A 19106-nucleotide genomic window follows, 5' to 3' on the forward strand; every position below is an offset into this window, starting at 1 on the left:
TTAAAAGCAACTTTCAAAACAAAGTTACGCAGTACTTCACAGGATGAGACGGAAAACAAAATAAAACATTTACAAAGAGATAACAGGTGAAACAACATAAACTAGATCAATACTGCCGGCACACAAAGATAAAAGGAATACGTTTAAAAAATCAATACACATGAAATTTGGGTAAAATTAAAAGTAACTATGAGAAAAATTTAATTAAAAATGATCGCTAGGAGAAGAAGAGAAAACTGCCATGAAGACATAACTGAAAGAGGAGGCACAGAAAAGGCCTGCTTATAAAAAAAATATTTTAAGAGAGATTTAAAAGATGATGATAATGAGCTCCCCACTCCGATGGCCTCAGGGGGATTGTTCAAACGAGTGAGTGTTCTCACAGAAAAAGCCCAATCATCCTCAGTTGTCAGTCACGGCTTTGAGATGGCCAGCAGAGCCTTGACTGAGGACCTAGGGTTGTGACCAGGGGCAGACGGAGACGCCCAAAGGCAAATAAAATGTTGAGATCAATTCTAATAATAATAGGCAACCTATGAAGGGAAGCACGAGTTCTGCTGCTGAATTTTGGACCAGCTGCAGTTTGTGTAAACTTTGGCTATAACAATAGTCTAATAGGCTAACCCAGAGGAGATAAAAGTATGTAGTTAGAACCACCTCTATATCTCTTTTATTTAAAAGTGATCTGAGCTTACAGAGACTCCTAAGCTGCATAAATAAAACACGACTGGACACCTGAACTGACTGCTGGCTGCTTATTTAAGTTCATGTGTGGCACTAGGAGGTCAGGTCATGTTAGGTAATAATGGCCAACAGGCTCTATGTGTTTGTGAACTGCTGCTCAGAGTATCAAAACATAAATGACACTCGACTTTATAATGCAAAGTGTTTGTCATTATATAAATTTCCACTTTCAGAGCAGGAAGTGGCTTTAAATAAGTACCGGCAGGCGCCTGAAGGTGGCAGTGTAGGGAGGGTGGAGATAGCTTGTGCTGCATGGACACAGTGGTGAACGCAGCGTAGTCTGCCAGCGAGGGTAGGTAGAGCTTAAAGGCGCTAAAATGTCAGGAAAGAGTTTTCGAGTCAGCGACGGGGACTGGATATGTCCGGATAAAAAGTACGTACTCCAACACAGTGAATAAATCACAGTTTTTGGGGCTCTGTGTAGCAATAGACTGGTGCTTAGTGTGCAGCTGTTAACAGCAAGGTTAGCAAGTGTAGGCCTTTTAGCATGTGACTCATGCTAACGTTCAGCAGCTCAATAAAATGGAGCACTTTCACTCACAATTTCGGCCTAGAACAGAACAGAATGAACACGGTTCAAGCTTACATGCTGGAGAATATCAATGCAAAGGGGGGATATTGCGTGCTAGTTTCTCCTGGGCGCAGAAATGCTATTTAGCACGCTAGCCGTGGTTAGCTAACGTGGGTTGGGTTGAGTGTTTGCACTCGCTGCTGTTATGGGTGGTGTTTATGATGTTGTAGAGGCCAAGTGGTCATGAGTGAAGAGTCTTTATCCGGAGTCAGCAGTATCGTGTTTCCAGTGAACTCCGTTAAATGCGTACGGATACAGTTGCTGCATTTGTCGCGGCTCAGGTTTGTGGCAGAGGGTGTGTGAGGAAGGAGCACAGGCTAATAGAAAGATGAATAAACTGCACCAGCCTGCAGCATACTCACACATGTCAAAGCGAGTGAGGAACGAGCTCAAGCCTTACCTGCATATAACATTTTGCTTTTGCAGATGTGGAAATGTGAACTTTGCCAGAAGGACAAGTTGCAACAGATGTGGTAGAGGTGAGTCCCCCTTCTGTCTCTTATTGCTGTTATATAAAGCTTAAGAATGCAAATAATCTTTATCCTTTGCATAATCATTTAAAATAGGTTGGTTTAATTTACTTTATTTTTTAATGCAGAAAAAACTACAGAAGCGAAGATGATGAAGGCGGGAGGGACGGAGATTGGAAAAACGCTCGCTGAAAAGAGTCGAGGCCTCTTCAGTGCGAATGACTGGCAATGCAAAACGTATGATATCATCACAAAAAACGTCTTGGCACCATGTCAGATAGGTCTCTTTGGTATTCGTGTTTTTCACTTGTACATTATAAAGTGCAAGAAATAAAGATTTCATAATTCGCGAGTGAGGCAGGGTCCAAATTACCAATCACTATTATTGCTGAAAATGTGCAAAAAGTTCTGATAAATACCAGAAAAATATTTTTTCTCATTTATATTCGTAACTTGTACCTCCAGCATCGGATAAAAGTTTGGTACTTTTTTAAAAAAAATGTTAGAAAAGACTCTGTCTTCTTTGGCACTTTTGCATATATGCAAAAATCCCATGTACACTTTCCATAAATCTAAGTTATTTAAGAAGAACTTACAATGAGTCCCATGTCGGATATAATAAAGGAGGAGTTTTTGTACAGGAGTCTGTGGTGTAACACATTTGCAAGAAATTTGACACTTGCAATTCGAATATGCAAAGTACCACTCAACATTTTATGGTTTGCATTGTTGCAGATAAATGAGAGCAACCACAGTTTGTAACACTGCAGGCTCCAGTTTACTTGGTTGACAAGCTACGGGCAATATGACACAGAAATATGAGACACATGTCACACACGAGTTAGAAGTTAACTTGCCTACCTTTGCTGTAAACTAGATGCTGTTTGTGGACACCTTCATCTGGGATATTGTTGTAACAAATAATGTTGCTGATTTTGGGATATAATAGTACTCTAACCAGCATTTTCTCCACCACCTTGTGTGTGTAAAGATGTGGAAATGTGAATTGGGCGAGACGGTCGGAGTGCAACATGTGCAACACCCCCAAATATGCCAAGCTTGAAGAAAGAACAGGTAACTCAATATATTCTGTAAATATTTTTTTTGTTTGTTACTTTGATCATCGGTTATTGATGGTTGTTTTTCTTATGTAATGCTTTCAGGTTACGGTGGAGGGTTCAATGAAAGAGAAAATGTGGAATATATCGAACGGGAGGAATCTGACGGTGAATATGATGAGGTAAGTGTCATCTGGTACCCGAAGATTGCTGCTCTGATGTTTGACATGTGAAAGATTTTGGCTTCAGAGGAAGTTGGCATTGGCGATGTTCAGATTTATAGAGATGTGCTGTTTCTTATTCCACCAGTTTGGTAGGAAAAAGAAAAAATACCGTGGGAAGAGCAACAGCACGTCTTCCTCAAAAGAAAGTGAAAAGAAGGAAGTGCCAAAAGAGGAAGAGGAGGAGGAAGATGATGAAGAGGAGGATGAAGATGGTGACCTGTCCAAATACAAATTGGATGTAAGATTGATGATTGTAAATTAAAACAAAATGCTGAATAGTATAAAATGATTTTATTAAAAACAAAAAAGCACAACAACAAAAAAGCACTTCCTTTGCAGGATGATGAGGAGGAAGATGATGATGAAGATGGCGACCTGTCAAAGTACGACCTGATTGCCAGTGACGACGATGACGATAAGCCGGCTAAGAAAAAGGGCAGCCGCTCCGGTTCATCCCGCTCCTCCTCGCGCTCCTCCAGCTCCAGTTCACGGTCTAGGTCCAGGTAAAGGGTACAGGTCAAGGGTAACTCCGGGCAAAATGTCAGTATCGGCTCAATCTTCTTCTGATTTACTGATCAACATCAATTAAATGTCCTGTTGTGCTCATTTGTTGTCCTCCCTCTTCTAAACCCTTACCTTGTATTCACTCATATGGGATCCGTGTGTGTAGGATATTGTTGTTTTTCCTGTTTTCATTACTTTAATTCCAGCCACCCTGTAGGTATATTGAATACTCGCCGATGCTTTGAGGCAGTTTTAGGTATTTCCTAAGAGTAGCTTGCTGTTAATTGTGCCTCCACATAACCACCGTGCATAGCTCTGTCCTTGTGTTGAAAATATTGGAAAGGTTTTGTGTTTTTTGTCTTTCAGATCCCGCTCTAGAAGCTCATCCAGTTCCAGATCTGGATCTCGCTCGAGGTCCCGCTCCAGGTGAATGAGGTGACATGCACTCTCTCCCGTTAGGGAGTGTATGTGTGGGGCAGAAAGGTCCACAGCAGTCCTTTTACTTAGCTCTTACTTGGCAGAGATTTTTTTTTTCCGAAATTATCTGCTGAGAGGGGAAAAAATTAAAAGTCAGGGTGGAAGTTTAATGTAGTAAATCGTTTTCAGTCACTTTATGTGGGCTTACATTTCAATTAGGCCTGAGAGTGCAATTAGCATTGAGTTTAAAGCTTACTTTAGCTTGTACGTGTAAATAGAGATCTCGGGTCTTTATCAAGCATCTCTCGGGAGTTACTCCTGCTTTGGGACTATATTAAAAAGAAGCACATTTTTCTTTATTTACATTTAAAGTAATTCCACGTACACTCAACCAATGCAGCATCTTGAGTGAAATGTTCTCAGTACCAGTGATCCGTAGCAAAGTGCTCCTAATCCCCTCCTTATCAGAGAAGCTTGATAGAGATACCCACATTGGTGAGACCCTGTTGTACCTTACTGACCTCACTGCTTGGTTTATTCCTCATAAAGATCCAGCTCCAGGTCTGGAAAGGGCTCCTCTCCCCGGAAGAGGTCCCGCTCCCCCTCCTCCTCACCTGAGAGGAGACAGAAGCGCAGTCGCTCCAGGTCATCATCTGGAGGGAGAAAACGGAGGCGTTCTAGATCGCGTTCGTCCGAAAGGTTTGGGTTTCTGTGGAATACCACAATGGCACTGATTGTTGTTAGCCATGTGTCGCCTGGCTTATGGGAATTCAGTTTTACAGAAATACGTTCACACTTTTGCCATGTTTATAACGCGCTTTATTTATTCTGACCTTGTACTTGGTTATGCATAAACTGAGTGTTAATGGTAAAGCGTGCTAACCTGTTTGTTCTTCCCATGGTGTTTTGTTTGATTTCAGGCGGCGTGGCCACTCTTCAGGATCATCCCATTCTGGCTCCAGTTCAAAAAAGAAATAACTTTATTACTGTCTTTAATACAAGAAAAGGAATCCTAGTGGAAGTGCATGTTGTGTTGCCAAAAAACAAAGACAAAAAACCCTCCTTTCAGTATACTTTCATTAAAAGTCTTAAACCCCTCCCAGCGAAAGAGAGGCAGCAGCTCCTTTTTAAAACCACATTCATCCCGATATGTGACGAGTGTTTGTATAGGTTTCCAATAAACATAAATGTTTGGTCCTATATGAAAATTAAATATAGTGTCAAGAGGCTGTATTCCATTTTAAACCCACTTAATATCTTCATGGCAGTACACTTAGTTTCTGAAGAAATCGGAGCAAAATCTGTCCTTTTTTAATTTTGGGGCCCTAAGAGACACCAATGGTTTTTCTAACAACTAAATGGTTTGTTTTTTTAAGTAAGGGTGAAGTTCTTCAGCACCAATTTAGACTACTTGTGATTTAGCTATGAATTTTGGCCTGTTTGTTTGATTTTGATGATAAATGTCCTGTATTTTGTGTTTTCAAGGTAAGTATTTTACTTTTTGATAATGCTTGTTTTAAGTACGTTCTCGGTTTCTCAGTTTAGGTTTAATTTTTTTTTTCCTTTTACGTAATTGTGGCATATTTGGACTCCATGCTACTGATTATTTCTTTAAATTTGAAACAAATTAATCCACTTTTTTTTCCTTTTTGCTCCAGATTAGTGCAGAAAAAGTAACATTTCTGGTAACATGGCAGAACAGTCTTTACTGATTAAAATACCTGAAATGTACTTGTGTAAATAAAATCCTGTCAACATTGCTTCCTGTTAATGCTGTGTTTAATATGAAGGTTTTGTTGAGGGGTTGGGGTTGTCAAGTCAAGCTGTCTTAATTCTAAACTTGAGTATTTGAGAAAATGTGTAGAAGTTCGTCACGAGGGGAAATATACATGTTTTTGAGGTTGGGGTTGTATTTGGTCTGGTTCTGTTTTGTGTCGCCACTTTGCGAAGCTCATCTTAACAGTAAGTGATCTTAACTTTTGTGATCTTCGGCTATGGGCTGAAAGTTTTCATGTTTTCAAATAGTAACGCCAAATTTCATCCTAATCTACACTACTGTGAATCTAAAAAACAATCTACAATAACTTTTTCTGTACCGTTAATAAGGTCTTTCCACTGAACTGTTCTCAGTGTGGTCAACAGATGGCAGTTGTTGCCTGAGCTGAAGCAAGGGCAGTGCTGCTTCATTAAAACTCATTATAGCTCTAAGTTATACCCTTTAAATTAACGATCGCCTTGGAAGTGAAGCTGTTTGCCACTGTCATGGTCTGTGTTGATAAAGTCCACAGATTTATCAAAGGGTGCAGTAGCGGGAAAATAAACCCACTGGTCTAGTTAACATTTATTGGCTTCACAGATTATATTAAATGCAATAAACAACCGGAAAGAGGAATTTGGGCCACATAGTCAACTTCTTTACAATTATTAAAGTACATTTAATTTCAAATTTTGCGAGATTCATACTAAAGAACCAAACACGAACTATAACACGATCGTTCAAAGTAAATGGCTGAAGAAATGCAATATAAATAATAGGGTGCTGACTACACAAAAAGCTCAGGTTTTAAAATCTTATGTTCAAAAAGGAGGTGAGAGGGATGTGGAGGGTAAAAGTGGTCCCAGTGGTAATTGGAGCACTCTGCAGTGACTCCCAAGCTAGGCGAGTGGCTCCAGCAGATCACAGGAACAACATCTGAGATCTCGGTCCAGAAGAGCGCAGGCTCCTCAAGCTCCCAGGCCTCTGGTAGAGGAGCTTGAAGGATAGACAGCCCACAGAGGTGAGAGAGGAAGCTGGGAGCTCAGGAGTTACAAAATCCAAATAAAACTGTAAAATTTGAATTGTGAGTATACTGAAATTATATGTAATAGGCTGTTTATGTCACAATAAAATGGCTTTTTAAAATAAATTAACAAGATAAAATTGCTTAGTCTATTTTGAAATACAGTTTAGCAAAGTGTGAAGTCTCTTAGTATAGGCACATAATGGTGACAGTGCAGAGTTGATATCAATTGTTTTGATGGGGGAATAGATCATTCTACTGATAGAATATCTACTATCAAATATGTTACAATGTAACACATTTGTACCATTGTGACAAAGAACTCTTTACAATGTAACTGTTACATTGTAAAGAGTTCTTTGTGGAAGATTTTCACCCCTGGGGTGAAAAAATCCATATGTAAGTTAATAACAACATTTTGACTGACTAATTCCTCGTCACAAGAGTTTTGTATGCAACTTTCTTTATGTACATTATAATCAAAACAGTCCTTTCAGGTTACTTAAAATAACCTGAAAGGACTGGGGGGGAGAGACATGTTTAATGCCACAAACACTTTTTATCCAGATAAATAAAGGGCATATAAAAGTCAACTTGCCAAAAACTGATTGCAGCTTCTATCTTGTGACGTTATTTCTGCCTGAAAATGATTTGATATCATTCATGGGAGTTGGTTGACAGATTGCAGTCCAACAACTCATTTACAACAGTTCAAATACCGGCAATCAATTGTTGGCAAATGCAGGAAACCACTTTTTGGCAGAGGATCACAACACCGGTATTTAAAATGCTGTAAATAACTTTCTGGCCTACAATAGGGCAAACATGGCTATCAGACATATAAGCTCCAATCAGTTTTTGGCAAAGTGACTTGTATTTATCGAGGTAAAAGTTCTCATTGTCATTAAATATATTTTTCAAGAGAGTCTGGCCAACCTGGAAACAGAAAAAGGCAATAAACATAACTTGTGTCTGAAAAGATATTTTAATTGGCTAAAAAGGACCGGATGGATTATAACGCGGGTACATTGTCATAACGTCATAAAGATACTTGTAAGATAGTTAATTTCTTTATCTTTGTTATAACCCCCTGTAAATCCTTTCGCCTGAAGCCTGTTTACCAATACAAGCAAACATGTAAAACTGCACAGAAACATCGATCGCTTTTTAGCAGAACACCCGAGGGTCGATGTCTGGTCCCTACTTACCGGTGCCCTTATTCCAGACACATAAGGACAGTGGTTATTACAACACAGTGAGAATATGGGCTTCCTCCGGACCCGAAGTAGTCCCGCCTCCAGCGCCTAAAGGACACCTCGCGCTTTACGCATCGCATTCAGTTGGAGCACTTTGGAGCGCAGGATGATGGCAGACCGATACGCACAGGGTAACCGCTGTATATAAGTGTACACTTTTAGAAACAATAACTGGATTCAGCTTTGATTCTCTAGAGGGCTTGCACACCACCAGTGAAGAAGATATGCTGGACGCCAACGTCTCCAAGACACTGCGCCACAACAATTGCACAAATAATTCCAGTTGTGGATACGCATCAGTTGGATTTCCAATAACTATGATGATCACCGGAATGGTGGGAAACTCGCTAGCTCTTATCCTGGTGTTCATCTCCTACAGAAAGAAGGAAAATAAAAGGAAAAGGTCCTTCTTGCTTTGCATTGGATCTCTGGCGCTGACAGACCTGTTTGGGCAGCTTTTGACAAGTCCAATTGTGATTTCAGTTTACCAATCTGGTAGGAATTTGAGTGACATCGACCAATCTGGCAAGTTATGCGCCTTTTTTGGCGTGTGCATGACAACTTTTGGCCTGTGCGCTCTCTTCATGGCGAGTGCCATGGCGATCGAAAGGGCCTTGGCTATAACTAACCCGCACTGGTACTCGAATCACATGAAGACAAGTGTGACAAAGCAGATTTTAGCTGTTATATGGGGTCTTGTTTTGCTGTTTGCTCTGCTGCCCGTAGCAGGGGTCGGGGAATACACGCAGCAGTGGCCGGGCACCTGGTGCTTCATCAGCACGGTTGATGCCCAAGTCCCAGGAAATGGATTCTTCTCCACCACTTTTGCCATACTCGGGATCTCGGCTCTACTTATAACACTTTTCTGCAATGTGGTGACGATCCGGGGCGTAGTTACCCGGTGTAAAACAAAATCAGGCACTTCTCAGTCTTCAAAGCAGTGGGAACGGCTCACCACGGAGACCGTCATCCAGTTGTTAGGGATTATGTGCGTCCTGCTTATATGCTGGACTCCTCTGCTGGTATGTTTTTCACGTGCGACTGCAGGATATATATTTTCTTACAGTGTACTTGCGTAAGCATATTTTATAACAATGTGCTGTCATAGTTTCATATAGTTATGTCCCTTAAATTAATGTTAAAAATAAACACTGATTGATTTTAACGTGTTTGTGTCAGTACTTGTCACAAACAGCTTTAAATCTTTATCCATCACATAAATGATGTCATGCACGTTTTCTCTGAAAGGCTGCTGCCTTTTGCCATTAAGAGGTAATCCACTTAGGGGTCCTGTTTAGGGATCTGCATAGTGCGCAATGAGATCATGCATTGTCAGTCACATATTTAACAGTCCCAGTGAGATATTAATAGAAGGCACAGCTCTGTGATAGCAGAGACCAACCGTGAAAATCAGTTTTTGCTCGTTCCCCGACAGGACTGTTGTTAGAGTGTGTTTCCGTTATATGATTTAGTGAACGTAAAATATAGGCTTCTGTACACAAAATCAGAAACTATTTTCCAACCAGCGATTGTTTCTTCAGTAAATTAAAGCTTTTGTCACTTAATGGCATGCTTTCTCCTCATTCTCTTAGTGTGAAAAAAAAATAAAGTTCTGCCCAAACATCTTCCCCTCAGGTGCTGATGCTGAGGATGCTCTCCACCCAGGTCTTGTCCGATCAGTGTAATCCAAAGGGAGCATCAAACCACACCTCCAATCAGGATTTCCATCTAGATTGTAACTTCTTTCTGACAGCGATACGCTTGGCCTCCCTCAACCAGATCCTGGACCCGTGGGTCTATTTGCTCCTCAGGGAGATCTTCCTGCGCAAGTTCTGCATCATGGCTAATGCTGTCTCCAACTGCTCTTCAGAGGATCAGAAAGAGACGCAGACAGCTCTTAACAAACAGAACCAAGAAACAAAACCTTCATAATGCCCTCCTCTAAAATGAATCCAGCCTTGCACAGTAATTCCTATCTTGTGAGCTTTCTATCAGGATAATGAAACAGGCAAAAGAGTGGGAATGGATTTCTGCCCATGAAAGGATATTGTGCAGCAGGAGCAAGTGCAGCCTCTGTTGCACTGATAATGAAATGAAAAATATCTTCTGAGCATTCGTTTTGCATAAAACACACTCCATTCAAAGCCACCTAACCAGCATGCGGACGCATGAGCGTGTCATCTCATGCAACATCTGCTGTGCAGTTACCAGGAACTCTATTGTCACCCGTTTTCTTTTTTAAAAACAAACTCAATATTTCAGTATTGGGGCATTCAAACTGACTCACACGGAAGTGCTGAATCTCATGCTCACTGCTTTCTGTAACTTGAAGCCATAAGCTAACTAAAAGACAAATGTTTCTTGTGAACGTCTGTGAGTGAAGGTACTGTAACTTGCTTAAATTAGGTTGTGCATATCTTTAGCATCTCTTACATGAAATGTAACCACTTGATTTAAAACTCAAAGGAGCAACTAAAGGAAAATTCAAAACTGGAGGCAGTTGTAAATAACATTATTTATTAGTCTCTATCATATTTGCTGTTTCTGTGCTGAATGCCAATAATGCTACCTGCCTGGCATCTGTTGTATAGACTATACCTTGTAAAGTTTATTGTATAGTTAAGCTGTACACGGTGTTCCTAGGGGAACAGCTGGGACTACGAAAATGTGAAGTTTTAAAGTTTTCTTCTCCTGTATATGAAATGCACACGGAGACAGTTTGTCATTGTCGGCAACCATCCTTTTAAAATATGTTGAAGGCAAGTCATGTGAAACAAATGCCCACATCTGGAGGCATTTCACTGGATCAAAGGGTTTTAATGATCTGCGAGAACACAAGGTGTAACGACGAATGTGCCTAATTTCACCAGCCAAACCTGTTTGGACAAAAAAGAAAAGATTGGTATAGATTTTAACCAGTTACATCAATGAAAGTATAGACTGGTGATCATAATCAAGGACAGTGGTGCAATGAACACAGTCAATGTCAAAATGTCCAAAACACCACAAAGTGTAACAAACTCATAAACAGTTTATTTGAAGCTGCTTGTACAGCAGGCGGCCATCAGTCGATAATGATGTGAGTCGGTCACATTAATGCACCTTTGCTGCTGCTTGTGAAGTTCTGCTGCAGGCGCATGATTTTGACATGTTTTTAGCCTTGTGATATATGCCTCTCATTCACTGGTGGTTTTCTGGGATATTGTGGACAGCCCCATTTGTATTCCACCATTGTTTCTTAGTACCCGCTATATTTTGTCATTACAGCCTCAATCCTGCCCCTAAATAGGTATTAATTATTAATTCCTTTTAATGTGTATAGTGCATTTTTCCTCTAAGGTCTCAGATGAAGTCAATGTCATTTCTAATGAGGTGGTTTGCTTCTAGTGCCACCAGAATAAATGTTGATGCTGCTGTTAGAAAACCACGGGCATGGCGGTGCAATTGTCTTACGCCACCATATTTATGTTATTTTTTGTACTTGTTTTTGTACATATTTTTAATGTTTGACAACCTCGAGGGCCGACTCATTTGCTGTCATGGTAACCTTCAGGTTACGGGGCAAATTCTTGTCACAACTCTGCCTTCTCAGCATATCAGCCAACAAGATTAGTCTGATGTACTCTCATCTCTGCCATGTCTGGTTTTGCCTTTGCCTTTCAGCTGTGAGAATGCTCACGGGCTCTGTGGTAATGATCCGATCGGAAATTGTTGTCTGCAAAAAGCCATGTGAAAAATGAGCTTTTTCTCTTTGCTCGTATCCGCTCATCTGAGACAGAGTTTATCTTGTGTCGGCTGTGAAGGCTGAGTGCCTTACACTCAAAGGATTAACCTCGTTTGTTGTGTGAAAAAGGTGTTACGGGAAACAAAACCTCTTTCAGGAGAGTGTTACACAGAGAGCTGGTGGCTACATTTGGCTGAATTTCACATATAACACCTAAGTGTTATTACACAGACACAAGCAGGTTTTATTTTAACGAAGACTTCACAAACTGAGAAAGTATTAGTCGCAACAAGTGCCCTCATTATGCCTTAGTTGATATTCATTTGAATCATCGCTGTGGTTTCATTCATGCACTTATACAGTGAATGCAGCTATTTACAAGTTGCTCTGGAATAAACTGACTCATTTAGCAGCTACTTAAATCTACATCTTGTAATTGTGCCAGGCTTCTATCCAGGACGCTTCAGGCTCTACATGCAAAATAATCACACAAAGGAAAATAGCGTAGAGCTGACAGGCTGCACATGCTGTCAAGAATTTATCAGGGTATTAAATTTGCACCCCCACAACATAAAACAAAATGTAATAATAATAATTTATTTAAACACAATTTTCTCCCGACCTAATGGGCCCAGTAAAAGCCTAAGCAATATTTACAAGGAGTGCTCTCTGGCTTTCTGGATGGTAGCTGTGTCCTATGAAATATGAATGTTCATTAGTTTCCAGGATGGTACAAAGTAATATGAGGTCTCCAAGATCTAATATTTGAAGCCAATAACAGCAAATGTTTGGATTTATAAAGAGGTGTGCACATTAAGACGAACCCACTACCAATGCTATTAAACCCAGGGATTAAGGACTATTGAATTTAGTTTTAGTCATTTACTTAAACTGCATTCATCTGTGTCGTTTTGAGCACACGGTGTAACCGCCACTAGCATCTAAGGGAAGCTATGGTTACGCGGTGACTTAAAAAAAAGAAAAAGAGAAACCTGCAGAACACAGCGATGCCAGCGACTCCACTTAGCCGAGTCGATAAAGCTTGGAAGTGATTTACTGATTGCGACTCGAGCTTTATGTCTATGTCTGTGATTTCAAGATAAGAAGAGGCTGTCTCTAAAGTTGTTTGCTTGATTGACATTTTGCACTTAAACTTGCTTGGAATTGCAATGTTTCTTTGGAAATCGTTAAGGATCACTTTTTATCATTGTGGTAATCATTTTCTTTCCCCTCCTTTCGGAAACAAATATAAATCTCCTCGAGAATCACGTTTAGTCATCCTGTAAAAGTCAACTGGGTTTTTTATTTTTCCATGTTTGTGACTTTGATAAGACTTTCTTGATTTTCTTGTTTTTGTTTGTATGAAGAAATGGCAGATTTCATGTAAAGATGTAAAGAGCAGGTCACTGGTGACGTAAATTACTTACTGTTAAAAGGGAAGAAACAAGAGGTACGTGAGGAAAATGTTCCTCGAGTCTTTTAAACCGAGCACACAGTGGTGTCGTGTGTGTGCACAGTTCAATAGAAAGAGGTCAGGCCCACCAGCCAGGTTTCTCTAAGGAATGTAAATAAATACCCGATGTCCGTTAAAGGTACACGTCCTCATATTTTCCTCCCATGCTGCTGCTTTTGAATGTTATATGAGAACTCTGTGCGCTTTCACTGAAGTTTCACTAAATTCTTACAAACTCTGGGACCCGATTCTCAGACGAGGGCTATCTGCAAAACACAGCGACGTCGGCAGTGCTCTTGTGATTTTCATCCTGGGGTCAGGTGGGGAATGCTGTGACCTCTACAGCTTTGTGCTTTTGTTGTTTTTTCTATCAAAGATAAAGTTATGCAACAATATGTACTTGATTTGTATCAGTTCAGCTTTTAATGCACTTTCAAATCATTCTGTTTCACTGCTTCTGGCTGAATATAATTGTGTTATTGACATTATTTTTTTGGCTGTCTAATAAGCATATTTCGATTTTAAATAATAAGTCATTCATTGTCACACCAATTAAAGCAGCCTGTGAAATGTGAAGTGGTAATAAACTGCAGTTAGTCTGAGCCAAACGCAACATTTTCTTTTTTAAACTGAGGAACCGGGGCATTCTGGTACCCACTGGAAAAAAAAAAAAATCATGTGCTGCCAATTTGAGTCTGACGACGGATCTTTGCTGCGTTTGCTTTCACCCTATTTGAATATCACACATGAACTGTGCTTTGAATTTTAGAATTTCACCCCTTGTGTATGAAATCAATCAAGAAACAATGAAACTGTTAACTTTCTTTACATGAAAAAGACAAAAGACATGAACTATTTTAAATGTCACGTGTGGACTCGTAACTATTTTACATCTCGGCCTGCTGAGATTTTGTTGGAGTTATGAGAACGATGATTTGAGAGTAAGATGATTGTTGCTTGACGGTGAATGTTTTGGACATTGTAAATCTTTTGAACGCTGTTAACAACTCTAAAGCATGTGTATGCTTCTTGCGCTTCTTGAACTTGTGCAATGTGTTTCCAATGGACCAATAAAAAGAACAATGCTGCACTAAACACTGTACTGATCATTCATTGCATAAAAGGATTTTAATTCACATGTTTGCATCGTTTGAAGTACATGAAAAGTGCTTACCCTCCTTCCTGACTTCTTAGTGTTTTGCATATTTTCCCTTACATATTTCAGTTCGTCAGATAAACAAAAATAACCCAAGTAAATACAAAAGGCAATTTTTAAGTGATAATTTCATTTAATAAGGGGGTTAGGATGGATGGATGGATGGATGGATTATAGCTCTAGCTTCAGTAACTTAGACTGCTTGTAATGAGGTTATGAGAGGACACTGTCTAGGCTACAATTAGTAAAACACATCACAAGTCTGATCTGTTGCATAAATACTTGGGTTGTTTCAAGGTGTAAAATTAGAAATATCCTGTCTCAGAGTGACGCTGAAAAACTAGTTCATGCATTTATTACTTCCAGGCTGGACTACTGCAATTCATTATTATCAGGATGTCCAAAAAACTCACTGAAAAGCCTTCAGTTAATCCAAAATGCTGCAGCAAGAGTCCTGACAGGGACTAGAAAGAGAGAGCATATTTCTCCTGTTTTGGCTTCCATTCATTGGCTTCCTGTTAAATCCAGAATTGAATTCAAAATCCTGCTCCTCACATACAAGGTCTTAAATAATCAGGCCCCATCTTATCTTAATGACCTTGTAGTACCATATCACCCTATTAGAGCACTTCGCTCTCGCTCTGCAGGCCTACTTGTTGTTCCTAGAGTATTTAAAAGTAGAATGGGAGGGAGAGCCTTTAGTTTTCAGGCCCCTCTTCTGTGGAACCAGCTTCCAGTTTGGATTCGGGAGACAGACACTGTCTCTACTTTTAAGATTAGGCTTAAAACCTTCCTTTTTGCTAAAGCATATAGTTAGGGCTGGACCAGGTGACCCTGAATCCTCCCTTAGTTATGCTGCAATAGATGTAGGCTGCCGGGGGATTCCCATGATGCATTGAGTTTTTCCTTTCCAGTCACCTTTCTCACTCACTATGTATTAACAGACCTCTCTGTATTGAATCGTATCTGTTATTAATCTCTGTCTCTCTTCCACAGCATGTCTTTATCCTGTCTTCCTTCTCTCACCCCAACCGGTCGCAGCAGATGGCCGCCCCTCCCTGAGCCTGGTTCTGCCGGAGGTTTCTTCCTGTTAAAAGGGAGTTTTTCCTTCCCACTGTCGCCAAAGTGCTTGCTCATAGGGGGTCATATGATTGTTGGGCTTTTCTCTGTATCTATGAAGCGCCTTGAGGCGACATTTGTTGTGATTTGGCGCTATATAAATAAAATTGAATTGAATTGAATTGAAAATAACCCAAAGGCCAAGTTGTCAAGAGATGCACAGAAAAAGAGCCTGGAGTTTCTGTTTGATATGCCTGCCATAAATACAAGCTATGAGACTTTTTTTATCGCCTCACATTTATATTAGAGGCTACTAGGACTGGGTAGGTGGCGGGTGGGGGTGCTAGAAAACAGTTATGAAGCTATTTCAAAGAGCGCATCAAACAGTCAACCAGGAAGTCACAAAAGAATCCAGAACAATATTCAAAAGAACTACAGGCCTTGGTTAAGATCTGAGTTCATGATTCAACAATAACAAAGAGATTAAACAAAAATGGCATCCATGGAAGATTTCCAAGGGGAAAAACACTTTTGACCAAAAAGAATACAAAGGCTCGTCTCACATTTGCCAATAAATAAATAAATAAATATATATATATATATATATATATATATATATATATATATATATATATATATATATATATATATATATATATATAATTATCTTACACAATAATTTTATTGTGTAAGAAAAAAAGAATGCAGGATGCCTTATTTCTGGAAGCCACACAACACTATTGCTGGTATCTGAGAAAAGCACTGGGTCACTAAGAGCCTGCTCTCATCGCTAAGTACTTGCACTAGAACTAAACGCAAGCTATCTGTGTAACTATAAATACACCAATATATGTCAAACGTGGTCTGACTTTCTCAGTAGCTTTTACATGACCTTAATAGATCTATGTTCTGTTAATGAGTCATTCCTGACACTTTAGCTTTCCAAAACTTGTGCTGTCATGACGTCAAGCTCTCCTCATTCTCAAGTTTTTTGTCACAACTCCCATCAAGTGACTGAAAAGGTGATTTATCTGAGCCACTCAGTCTGACCCTCATGTTTTAAAGCTCACTGCAAGAACAGCATTCTGTCTTTCTGCTTCCCGTACTCCCCGTCTCCTCCTTAATGTCCTAAGAGTCTTGTCCAAAGTTACTTCAGCCATCGTCTAACTCAGCTCCATTAACCTCCTCTGAACGGACACAGACAGAGTGAAAAAAGAGGACAGGAGCTTAGATTATAATCACTATACTTTATTGATCAAAAGTGTACATCAGAGTTCTTCATTGAGAAGGGGACATTATGACCGAGGCACAATTTATAAACTGTTAAAAAGCTCCTGAAAAGCTGGTATGTTTGCTTCATTTTTGTTGCAGTTATCATGCGGAAAAGTGCTGTTTGCACTGTTTTATTTCATATCTGCTACACTGAGTGTGCACTGCTTATCTACCCTGTTTGTTTGCAGTGCTGTAGCTGGTGTCAGTCCCCAGCCACGAGAGTGGTCGAGTTTACTTTGTGGTAATATCCTTTCAGTTCTTTCCTGGGTGTCTAAAAGATGTTTATTCTGTGTGTAGTTTTGGTAGCATACTTTCAGCACCATGCTGAATTATGTGCCGTAGTTCCCACATTAAAATACTTCCACCCTTAACCTCTTTTATAGATTTGATCTCGGTGACCCTAATTATTTATGACTGCCTTTTTATCAGTGTTTGCTTTATTACTGAACTTAACCTGCAAGGTTATTCTGGTGTGGACAAAAGCATTTCAGATTAATATGAAACCCTAATATAGTAAAATGCTTACTTAGATGGTGCTAATGTAAAAATAATAGGCAGGTTATGCAGTTAGTGGGGTTAGGTTAATTGGTGATTCTAAATTGCCCATAAGTGTGAAAGTGAGTGCCTCAAGCTATCGTCCAATATCCCTTATAAATGCAGACCTCAAAATAATATGCAAAGCCCTCTCAAAAAGATTAGAGAAAATAACCCCCTCTTGATTCATCCTGACCAAACTGGCTTCATAAAAGGTAGGCACTCAACAACAAACGCACGTAGATCACTTAATTTAATAGACTACTCATACAGTAAAAACATTGAAACCACAATATTATCTCTAGATGCAGAAAAAGTGTTTGACAGAGTTAACTGGAAATTTTTATTTGCAACTTTACACAAATTTGGTTTTGGAAACTCTCATAAACTGGCTAAGAATATTATATAATTTCCCAACAGCTTGTGTCAGAACAAATGACCAGACATCCTCCAGCTTCTGTCTCCTGAGGGTCACCAGGCAGGGATGCCCACTCTCCCCTTCACTGTTTGCTATTTTTATCGAACCACTAGCAGCAGCATTTAGACAGGCTACAACAATTAAGGGCATAAAATGTAAGAACGAAGAACATAAAATCAGTCTCTATGCGGATGATGTGTTGCTTTTTCTCCAAAAATCACAAACCAACCTTTCTGAGGTAATTACTCTAATAAACTGGTTTTCATAAGTTTCCGATTATTCAATTAACTGGTCAAAATCTACAGTTCTTCCAATTAACTGCTCCTTCCATAATTCTTCTTCTGCCCCACTACAATCTGGAAATATTAAATATTTAGGTATTAATGTCTCTCCTAAGCTTTTAGACTTAACTAAATTAAACCACCTCAGAATGGTGGCCTCAGAATCTCATCTCTGCTTTTTGCGGATGATGTGGTTCTGTTGGCTTCATCGGGTGGGGACCTCCAGCTTGCACTGGAACGGTTTGCAGCCGAGTGTGAAGCAGCGGGAATGAGGATCAGCACCTCCAAATCTGAGGCCATGGTTCTCAGCCGGAAAACCCCAGGGAGGGGCATCTTGCTCCTCCCTTCTTTTCCTCCCCATCCCCGGCTGCCTCCCTCTTCCCGCTCTAACACACAGACCCACTCAAGTAGGGCCTTGGGGTGCGGGTGTGTCACCAGGGTGCAGGGGAGGCATTCCTTGAGGGTGGGCCAGGGTTTTAATAGTTTTGCAATTTTCATTAGTTTTTATTTTTATTTAGTTTTGACTTCAGATTTTCAATTTTATATCAGTTTTAATTAGTTTTTACCAATTGTTTGCTAGTTTAGTTTAGTTTTTATTTTTTGAAAATCCTTAGTTTCAGTTTAGTTTTGATTAGTTTCAGTTATAGTTTTAGTTGTGTTTGCAATAATTAAGTGTAACAAAATCCCAGTTTCATCATATCAGTCATTCTGCTCATCCTTGGGTATGTTGCTATTCCAGCTACCATACTGCACCCTGGACAGGTTGCCTGTCTGTCGCAGGGCTAACATGCAGAGACAGACAACTCACATTCCCACCTATGGGTTCTTTAAATAAATAAATAAAGGCAGATGAACAACCATTGATACCAGGCAACTATAAAATGTATATCTTGGCCCCAATGAGACTATTAACTCTCGCAGCACCGGGTGTTCATAATTGTGGTTCAAGTGAATTGATAAACTTTTTGAAGGTAATTGACTCACAGTTATGTAGATATCCCCGTCCTGTTGTCTCGGGATGCATCACGCTGCCTTGCCTGGGGTTAGCTTCTGTTTTCTGGGGATGAGGGTTGAGTGTGCTCCCTTACCTTCTCAAGGTAAGCTAGGTTAGCCTTCTTGTGTGAGCTTTTCAAGTGCACTTTAAGGTTTGTGGGATTTTTTTTCCCTTTAGAAATGTCCCTCATA

At 39.9% G+C, this 19106-nt stretch overlaps 2 protein-coding genes across 3 annotated transcripts; both read left to right on the top strand.

Annotated features, from left to right (window-relative positions):
* The first annotated feature begins 959 nt into the window (after positions 1-959).
* Positions 960-5759, top strand: zranb2 (zinc finger, RAN-binding domain containing 2). 2 transcript variants are annotated; one of them, XM_085133495.1, is made up of 10 exons: positions 961-1117; positions 1742-1794; positions 1914-2022; positions 2777-2859; positions 2949-3025; positions 3153-3305; positions 3407-3570; positions 3938-3997; positions 4538-4687; positions 4909-5759. In XM_085133495.1, exons 1-10 carry the CDS (start codon positions 1062-1064, stop codon positions 4964-4966), a joined length of 963 nt encoding a protein of 320 aa, XP_084989621.1. In that variant the 5' UTR covers positions 961-1061; the 3' UTR covers positions 4967-5759. The 2 variants fall into 2 exon arrangements, with proteins under 2 accessions (XP_084989620.1, XP_084989621.1); XM_085133494.1 differs by having other exon boundaries at positions 960-1117; positions 4538-5759.
* Positions 5760-5880: 121 nt separating this feature from the next.
* On the top strand, positions 5881-14660 carry ptger3 (prostaglandin E receptor 3 (subtype EP3)). The gene is made up of 2 exons (XM_085133493.1): positions 5881-9046; positions 9660-14660. The coding sequence occupies exons 1-2, from the start codon at positions 8249-8251 to the stop codon at positions 9954-9956; spliced, it is 1095 nt and encodes a 364-aa protein (XP_084989619.1). The 5' UTR covers positions 5881-8248; the 3' UTR covers positions 9957-14660.
* The last annotated feature ends 4446 nt before the right edge of the window (positions 14661-19106 follow it).

The sequence above is a fragment of the Neolamprologus multifasciatus genome, chromosome 15, assembly GCF_963576455.1.
Source record: "Neolamprologus multifasciatus chromosome 15, fNeoMul1.2, whole genome shotgun sequence".
Taxonomy (NCBI): Eukaryota; Metazoa; Chordata; class Actinopteri; order Cichliformes; family Cichlidae; genus Neolamprologus; species Neolamprologus multifasciatus.

What these genes read in the sequence shown, in the direction of transcription:
- zranb2 (XM_085133494.1), top strand. Translation starts at nt 1,062, where the DNA reads ATGTCAGGAAAGAGTTTTCGAGTCAGCGACGGGGACTGGATATGTCCG. An exon ending in AATGACTGGCAATGCAAAAC is followed by an intron (nt 2,023 to 2,776) that starts GTATGATATCAT and finishes GTGTGTGTAAAG; the next exon opens with ATGTGGAAATGTGAATTGGG. An exon ending in AGTTCACGGTCTAGGTCCAG is followed by an intron (nt 3,571 to 3,937) that starts GTAAAGGGTACA and finishes TTTGTCTTTCAG; the next exon opens with ATCCCGCTCTAGAAGCTCAT.
- ptger3 (XM_085133493.1), top strand. Translation starts at nt 8,249, where the DNA reads ATGCTGGACGCCAACGTCTCCAAGACACTGCGCCACAACAATTGCACA. An exon ending in TATGCTGGACTCCTCTGCTG is followed by an intron (nt 9,047 to 9,659) that starts GTATGTTTTTCA and finishes TCTTCCCCTCAG; the next exon opens with GTGCTGATGCTGAGGATGCT.